General features: G+C 39.7%; 1 protein-coding gene across 3 annotated transcripts in view; it reads right to left on the bottom strand.

Annotated features, from left to right (window-relative positions):
- Positions 1-1,116: 1,116 nt before the first annotated feature.
- The window catches only part of LOC107756948 (pre-mRNA-processing-splicing factor 8-like), a 26,173-nt gene continuing 19,153 nt past the window's right edge, over positions 1,117-8,136 (bottom strand). For 2 of the 3 annotated variants that reach the window (XM_016574279.1, XM_016574286.1), the window contains exons 25-42: positions 7,313-7,492; positions 7,097-7,232; positions 6,685-6,854; positions 6,459-6,588; positions 6,222-6,368; positions 5,879-6,039; positions 5,535-5,726; positions 4,972-5,209; positions 4,729-4,857; positions 4,497-4,610; positions 4,216-4,389; positions 3,909-4,102; positions 3,577-3,816; positions 3,346-3,487; positions 3,089-3,229; positions 2,052-2,191; positions 1,724-1,926; positions 1,117-1,621 (exon numbers count right to left, since the gene is read on the bottom strand). In XM_016574279.1, the coding sequence (XP_016429765.1) occupies positions 1,467-1,621; positions 1,724-1,926; positions 2,052-2,191; positions 3,089-3,229; positions 3,346-3,487; positions 3,577-3,816; positions 3,909-4,102; positions 4,216-4,389; positions 4,497-4,610; positions 4,729-4,857; positions 4,972-5,209; positions 5,535-5,726; positions 5,879-6,039; positions 6,222-6,368; positions 6,459-6,588; positions 6,685-6,854; positions 7,097-7,232; positions 7,313-7,492 (2,986 nt within the window). In that variant the 3' untranslated portion in view covers positions 1,117-1,466. Of the gene's footprint in view, positions 1,622-1,723; positions 1,927-2,051; positions 2,192-2,237; positions 2,270-3,063; positions 3,230-3,345; positions 3,488-3,576; positions 3,817-3,908; positions 4,103-4,215; positions 4,390-4,496; positions 4,611-4,728; positions 4,858-4,971; positions 5,210-5,534; positions 5,727-5,878; positions 6,040-6,221; positions 6,369-6,458; positions 6,589-6,684; positions 6,855-7,096; positions 7,233-7,312; positions 7,493-8,136 lie in introns of those variants that run through there. The other variant, XM_016574293.1, reaches the window with a different exon arrangement.

The raw sequence follows: 8,136 nt of genomic DNA, 5'->3' as shown, positions 1-8,136 counted from the left end.
TAGCATTCTTTTATAAAAAAAAAAAAAAAAAGTCGCTGAGCAGAAGTACATCTGTGACAGCCTACAGCGCTTGTTTGCCATGGTTGTTCTTTTCTGACCAATGTAACCCGATAGCTTTAATATAGCACATATGGCAAGCATTGTTAACATTCAAACTAACTAGGATCTATGTTACTAGTACATATTTTTAAATTACTACTAAGTTTAGTAGGTTTTAATATCACATGTAACTACTCATTAAATACTAGTAGTTCCAATAGCAACTAGTATCTCTTTGTGACACTATATCCGTTATTACTAGTAATATTTCTTTTGCTCAGGTACCAGTGATTTTTGTAATGTCATATGTAATGAAAAATTAAGACTACTAAACAGAACTACTTTATAGTTAAAATAAAAATCTTTACTACAGAGATATTTAAAAAATAAAATAAAGCAGTTACTAGTAATCATTTATAAACAATTGCTACTGTCTACATAGCTATTAGTGTCTATGAAACTGCTTCTAGGAAACCTGAAATGCATACTAGAAACATACAGTAAACATATTTAAGCAATTTTACTGTGAATTCACAGCTGTGCATGTTCGCAAACTCAAAGTCATGTGAACCATAAGCAAAATTCCTTTCAGATAATCCAACAGAAACAGAGAGCTGCTAGATAATGGCAATGAAGAATATGCACTTTGTTCTCTGACATCAGTGGCACTGCATTTATGGATCTCAAAACACTTTTAAGCTACAAACACGCAGAAAAGCAAAGGCAGGTGCAAATTTGCTTTTTTTGACCAAAACCAAAAATTATTTTTGCTGACACTGTTTTTGTGCATCTTTAAGCATTAGTCACAATGTACTGCCATTGTATTGACTTATCCAAATAGATAAAATATCTTCAAGGAATAAATGTTAAAACAACTTGCCATATCATATGTTCAGGGCTGCTCAGTGGACTGTAACATATGCATGCAGATTGGTTTGCTCTCAAGGCATACAGTGCCCTTGCTCTTTAGATAGAACAGCTAATGTTCCTTCAGTGGACACTGACGATTTTAAGCCATGAAACCAACAGAAGTGACGAGATCAAGCTCAAATTATTATAAAAGCGGTGATCTTTATTTAAACCCAGTGTACATAACAGATGCACAACATAGCTACAGGGTACAGACAAATTATTCTGGATTTATAAAAAACACAATGTACTACAAACAATTATTACGAAAAAGGGTATAGATATTTTCAGATGAGAATTCATTCAGAAAGCAAGCACAAAATGTGCTTTCAGCAATGCGCATAATCAACTCAATGCCAGGCAATTATGATAAACCCATAAACAGATGACATGCTTTGAGTTTCTAAGCATTTACATTATTGCAAACAGTATAGAGTGAGTCTTGGTGACAAAACATTACAAAAACACTGCTTTAGCCTGTTGGGTGTATTTACTTTATATAGTCACTGTTTGTACTATTATGCATACATATCTTCACGGTCAGCATTGTAGAGTTCACCCTCCTGCAGAGAAGCGAAGTTGAGGAAGTGAGATGGCCTGTGAACTTCATGGTAGAACTCTTTTGGGTTGGCCAACTGTAGGTCATACTTCATGTTGGGATCATGGCGAACACCTAGAATGAAAAGGGAGAGGTTAGAAGAGCAGAATGCTGTATCTGCAACTTACAAAAGGTGAAAAATCACTTAAAAATGTATCATTTTAAAGCTATGCTCACCCATGAAGTTGTAGTTCCAGGAGACTTGGCCAGGCACCATGAAGAAGCCAAGGAAACGGTCAGACAAAAGCATTTGGACTCTTTCGTAGTGAGAGGGCAAGTAACCTTTGGGGTTATTTCCCTTATCTGTGTTTTGTCGACCCCACTCATATCCACTGGGAGTCAGCTTGTAGGCCGTTAGCGTGCAGGAACCAGGGGTGAAACTAGATAATGAAAACCAAATGTTTAAAACCCACAAATGCCACATTGAATACATGACACTGGCCAATCATTATACTCTGGGATGTTAAAAGTGCAGCCACAGTGCATTAGTGTGCTAAAACTGTACCTGCAAGTAATAATGATAGTCTTCTCGCCATCCCAGGATGGGTTGTCAGCCATGACCTTTGCATGGGTGGTTACATCTTGAGGAGAGAGCTGGGGCGATTCATTGGGCTGTGTATGGATCCATCCAAGAGGCTCCATTTCCTATGAAATTCAAGAGGCATTCAAACGGTTTGATACGGCTGGGAAGACATAGTTTGCTGATAACACCAAACTATAGTCCAGGGTGTCTACAGATATGAACAAGTTAAATTTAAGACTTTTTAAGACCTTTTTAATACCACCTTATGTGAAATTTAAGACCAAGCCTGTGATGGAAATACACATTATATTACATACGTATAGAATCAGAATCAGAATGAGCTTTATTGCCAGGTATATGTTTACACATACGAGGAATTTGTTTTCGTGACAGAAGCTGTACATGTAATATTTAACGCATTTAAATGTAAAAAGAAAACAAAATATCATCGCTGTCAAAAATTCTATTTGTTATTACGATATACAGTGAACTTTTCATATCAGCAGACAATATTCCCACAAAACAAAAGTGTCGCATCACCGAGATCCTCAACAGCGCGACATTGATAATAGAAATACACTATCAATTATCAATCGCTGTTTAAGCTGAATGTAATAAAATCAGAAGAATCATTCACGCGTTTTGATGCGTGATTATATTTTGTCACTTAAGTTTTAATCAGGCTATTAGTCCTGTCGGGCAAGTACAATTCTCAAGCCATTTTTCAGTAAACTTGCATTAACCCATTTAAAGTAGTTCGGAGGCTGGACAGCGAGCTGGTGTTCGACTGTATGGTGTTCGACTGTATTCTGTAACCGCAATTCTCTCCGATGACGCGGTAACTACATATATTTATAACTAAATATATGTATATATGTAAATATATGTACATATATTTATAACTAAATATATGTGACCAAAATATTTAAGACCTACTGAATCTGAATTTAAGACATTTTAAGACTTTTTAAGGACCCGCGGCCACCTTGTAGTCATATGCATGCGTGTAAAATGCTGACCTTCAAGTACTCGTGTTGTGGCAGCTGGTTGGGCAGGTGAACGGTCTGATGTGTACCCCACTGTGGCACCATCACAATGCAGCGGATTTCCTTTACCTGAGGGTTATCTGGAGGACTGGTTCCATACAGGTAACCTGCAATCTACAGGAAAACATTAGAGATGCAAACTAAGTTCAGGTTTAGAATACTACTAACGAAGCAAAGGAAGAAGATTCACAAGGGAAAACATGTTAAAAAGTACAATCGGTCAATCTAACCTGAGCACGCAGATCTGAGATGCAAATGAACTTCTTCAGAACGTTCTTGGGCAGGATGTAAGTGTAGCCAGTTTCTTTGATGTCATCCGATGACACGTAGATGTGGTTAGTACGTAAGTGCAAGTTGGCAGCAGAGATCGCCCTGTGAGATCAGGAAAACCGTTTAAAAACAAAGTCTAGCTGTGTTTTAACAACTATAAAGACAAGAGTAACATGGAAAACTTTCCACACCTAACTCTCCATTCGGTTTTGGAAGAGAAGGTCTGCGTCTCGTAGTTGCTGGTGGTGGAGGTGATAATCTCATCTCCGTGTTTGTTGACAGTGCGAGTTTGTGTGGCTGTTAGCTGAGACTGCTCTTTGGTCTGCTTCTCAATCTCAGCGATCTGCTGTCTCTGCTGGGATGGAGCAGAGATCTCCATACCCAGGATGATGTCCCTGATTTCAGACTGGGTCAAAGATGCCACATTCACACTGTGGAGAAGTTAACAAAATTAATATCTGAAAAGTGGACCATTTCACATCCATATGCATTTTCCAGTCAGCATTCATTATCTAGTACTCACTTGTTCTTCTTGCCATAGTCAGCCAGGATGAGATCTTTGAGCTGCACCTCCACTTTGATCCACTCCTCATCGGTCAGAGTGGGCCAGATGTGGTGGGGCTCGGTGATCGTGGTCTTGTCAGGCTTCAGGATAACTTTGGCACGGTCATTGTTGACATGAAGTGCTCTCAGGATTAAGATCAAACGAGAGAATGCCTAGGCAACAAAAACATACTAGTTTTAGACATTGTAGTAATGACCAGTGTAACCCTCAGAAGCTATTCATGATTTCAGTTAGGTCAAAATTATAGTATAAGAGCAGGATTTACAGTGTAAGAGGAGATGGTCTTCAGCCAATCGTCATACAGATTGAACAGGACCATTTGAGGCTCTGTGGCCTTCAGAATGAGGTCTCCAAACTTCTCCACTTTCAGACAGGCCTGGAAGGGTAGCTGGAGCTCAGAGCCCTTGATTACAATGTTGGGGAAGTCCAGCAAGTGCACCTGAGGAAAACAGACAGCTGTTAGCTTAAAAGTTAACATCTTCAATAACTTACCAGTGCTATAAAACAGCTACTTTGCCTTTAACAGTTTTAATGGTTGGTTCTAACCTCAAGAGGATCCAACATGCCCTTCCTGGTCACAATAATCTGCTTGGGCTGCTCTTCAACAGGCAGCGATCGGATCAGGGCAGCCACTTCTTCAGCAGTTTTCCACTTAGCTAGCTACAAAAACACAAATGCAAAATGTATAACCAAGCAAACAGAGACACGAGGGACTGCTTTGTGCAGACCACAGTAACCTTATGGAGACAAAATACAGAGCACAGAGTGACAGACTTACCTGGCCAAGACGCTTTTGTCCTGCCCATACAGATGTGTGAATGATCTTCAGGAAAAGCTGTCCAGTTCTGGGGTTGAAAATGAAAATGGCTCCGTTGATTGGTTTTGTGGTCAAGTTTCCTTCAAAGGTCTAAAATGGGAAATGAAAGATTAAAATATTTGGCACACAATCTATAGAAAACATAAGAAAAGAAAACAATATAAACACCAAAAGGAACATCTTCATGATGTTAAATTCACTTGCCTTGTGGATGGTGACTCTATACACATTGGTGTCATCCACAAACCAGATGATCTGGTTGGAGAACAGCTCTCCGTAGTTCTGGGAAGACAGGTAAGGCTCAGTGGGCTCTGAAGAGTAGAGTTGCAGACCCTTGCGGATTCGCTCTCTTAGCACATATAGAGCTGGGTTGGCCTTCATTATCTTCGCCATGGCCTGCTGGATCAGGGGCTTACCTCCAGGGAACCAGTTACCATAAGCACTGTAGAGAGAGAAACAAACAAATCATAAATACTCGATGCTCTGTCGCTGTTTTTGGGATGTGTAACAAACTTGTACTTGACTTTGTGATTTAAATCACCTACACCAGGGCTGTCCAAACTCGGTCCTGGAGGGCCGGTGTCCTGCAGAGTTTAGCTCCAACTTGCCTCAACACACCTGACTGGAAGTTTCTATGCCTAGTAAGAGCTTGATTAGCTGGTTCAGGTGTGTTTAATTAGGGTTGGAGCTAAACTCTGTAGGACACCAGCCCTCCAGGACCGAGTTTGGACAGCCCTGACCTACACAATATGCTATAATAAACTGACCTGTGAAGGTTGTATGCCAGATCAATGGCAATCAGGACTCCAGTGGGTGATGGGTAAATACTCATGTTGTCAGTGGTGTAATCCAAGAACTTGGCCCTGGCATATCGCTCAATGTCATGAGAGTCGTAGTCACCCCATCTGAGCTGAATGTCAATCCAGTACTTCTGCGTGGTGGTGCTGTCCATAACATCCCTATAGAACGAATCAGACATTTACCATACCATACAACAGGACTGTATGTCTTTAATGTGGTTTTTACATGCAAGTATTATCTGTGAAATGTTTTCATTTTTCCTCCTGATTTTTTAGATGTCAGTGGATTCATTCATTTCAATCACACATACTTGGAGTCTGCTAGAAGCGAGGGACGAGAGACGTTCCACTTGTAGGAGGCAAACAACAGAATGTCAGCACAGGAGGAATTCATCTTGTAAGACTTCCTGGGATGGATTGTCTCTTTCTGGACTGTCTCAATCTCCAAAGCATCCAGCTCCTGGTCAAACACCTACACAGGGCAAACAAAAGTTTACTGATGGCATCCTTCTGAATAAGCCAATTGTTCGTAACATTTCAGTCTAAAGTATGAAACCACACAAACAGTTTGTATAGAACAGTCCTGTTAAATAATCATGAGTAATATTCACCGCATAATATCCTGACCCATTTATAGGAAGCACATCTCTTTACCTGACAGAGATCCATGACGACGCTCTCATGAATCTTCTGCCACAAGTGAGCTCTGAAGATCTGGATCAGAGAGATCTTGAGAGTTGGGATTTTACCATGCATGAAGATTCCAGTGAGGTCCAACTGCACCTGGAAACCCACATATACCTACAAGAACATCAAGAGAATGAGTGAGTCTCAAGAAAAAGAAGGGTGGGGAAAATGCTGTCTAAATGTAATGGCTTTTCATAGACATACATTGGCTCTGTTGATTGTAGGAGACCACCACAAGGTGAATCGTCGATTAGGAATCTGGTTCAGACCAGATCTCTGAGCATTGGTGAGTTTCTTCCATTTCATGGACTCTTCGAAACCACTGGCCTTTTCCCTATAAGAGATAAAAATGTTGAGCGAATGAGTCTTAAAAACATTGTCAAAAATAGCGTTAACTATACTGAATGTGTGACAACAAAAAAGGTCTTACCAGAAGAGACCCTCCCAGGTGGGGAAGTAGGTTCCCTTGAAGAGCGTGTGCTCAAGAATGCCTTCCACTCCTCCAAGAGCCTGGATCATGTCGGTACGGTAGTTGTTTAAATTCCACAATTTCCCATCATGCCTTTGGTGAGTCCACCAGAATGGATTTTGCTTCAACACCTGAAAACACAATCAAAAGCCTTTATTTAAATAACAAAACAAAATAAATCTAACTGATGACTGGCACTGCTTTCAACATGCAAGTCATGTTCACCCTCTGTGTAGTTAATGTTGCTCAATGTGAAAGCACGCACGTGATGGAGATTTACCGCTGATTACAGAACCAGCTTTACTGATAAGATGCGCGTTAAATATCGCATGCGATTTATCGTGCAGCCCTAACCAGAAGGAAAGACTTTTACCTGGTACTGCTTGAAGTCTGTTCTGACTCTCCAACCCTTGTCATAAGCCAGAGTGTGTCTGTCCTTCTGGAAGAGTGTGTTAATACGTGGAATACCTCTGTCCCAGGAGTCCTCCAGATCCTCCAGTGTCAAACGTCTGAAGAGTATCAAACTCATATTAATAAGAATTAACCCATCAACATAATAAAGAATTGGGTTTGGTTAAGAGGACAGTACCTGTTCTGAGCAATGGCCTCCTGTCGTTTGAGGGCGTATTCGGCCCAAACCCTCTGGGAGTCAATGAACTCGCTCTCCCATGGCTGGATGTAGCGGTACAGATTAGGAATCAGCTGATCCTCCTCATGACTCATACCGGAACGGAAATGAGTGATGCCCACATCAGTCTGTTTGGACCACCTGAGCAAACACAGAAGAACTTTAAATCAATCACCTGCATCCGTGGATGTATATTAATTTCCATGAAGATGCTAATTAGGGCTGTCACGATTATGCAATTTGGCTGACGATTAATCGTTAATCGGTTAATCACGGTTATTGCGATTAATTGTCTGTTTTTTATGGCTTTCATTATATAATTGATTAATTTAAGGGTTCAATAAATAATTATGATGTTATCTTTTAATCTTTTCGAGTTATTATTTTGCAGTGTAAGATTACATAGAGCATTCCAAATTCTAAGAATTGGCCAATTCAACACCAGCGCTATTTTTTTTCTACACTACAGAATATCAATACTGTGTTTGAGGAACTAATGGTCACTTTTAAACCCTTTGTTAAACGCAATCCACTAAATACTCACTTCCTCATTACAGAGAAAAACTACATTTGAATAAAAATATATAAGCTATGAAATTAAACTAGCTGACTGTATAATTTAGCAGCAAAAACAATATCCTGAAAAAAAAAATATTTGGTGCACATTATACGATTTAAACATGTTTATTCTGTTAACTATTTGTATTCTTGCAAAATACATTCATGAATATAAGATAGAAATCATGAGAAAAAGGGTTCTAATAATCTTTCTGTTTGTGATAATT

This window comes from Sinocyclocheilus rhinocerous, unplaced genomic scaffold (assembly GCF_001515625.1).
Source record: "Sinocyclocheilus rhinocerous isolate Xijiao unplaced genomic scaffold, SAMN03320098_v1.1 scaffold1152, whole genome shotgun sequence".
In the NCBI taxonomy this organism is placed as follows: Eukaryota; Metazoa; Chordata; class Actinopteri; order Cypriniformes; family Cyprinidae; genus Sinocyclocheilus; species Sinocyclocheilus rhinocerous.
This window is presented reverse-complemented; position numbering and strand designations above follow the sequence as displayed.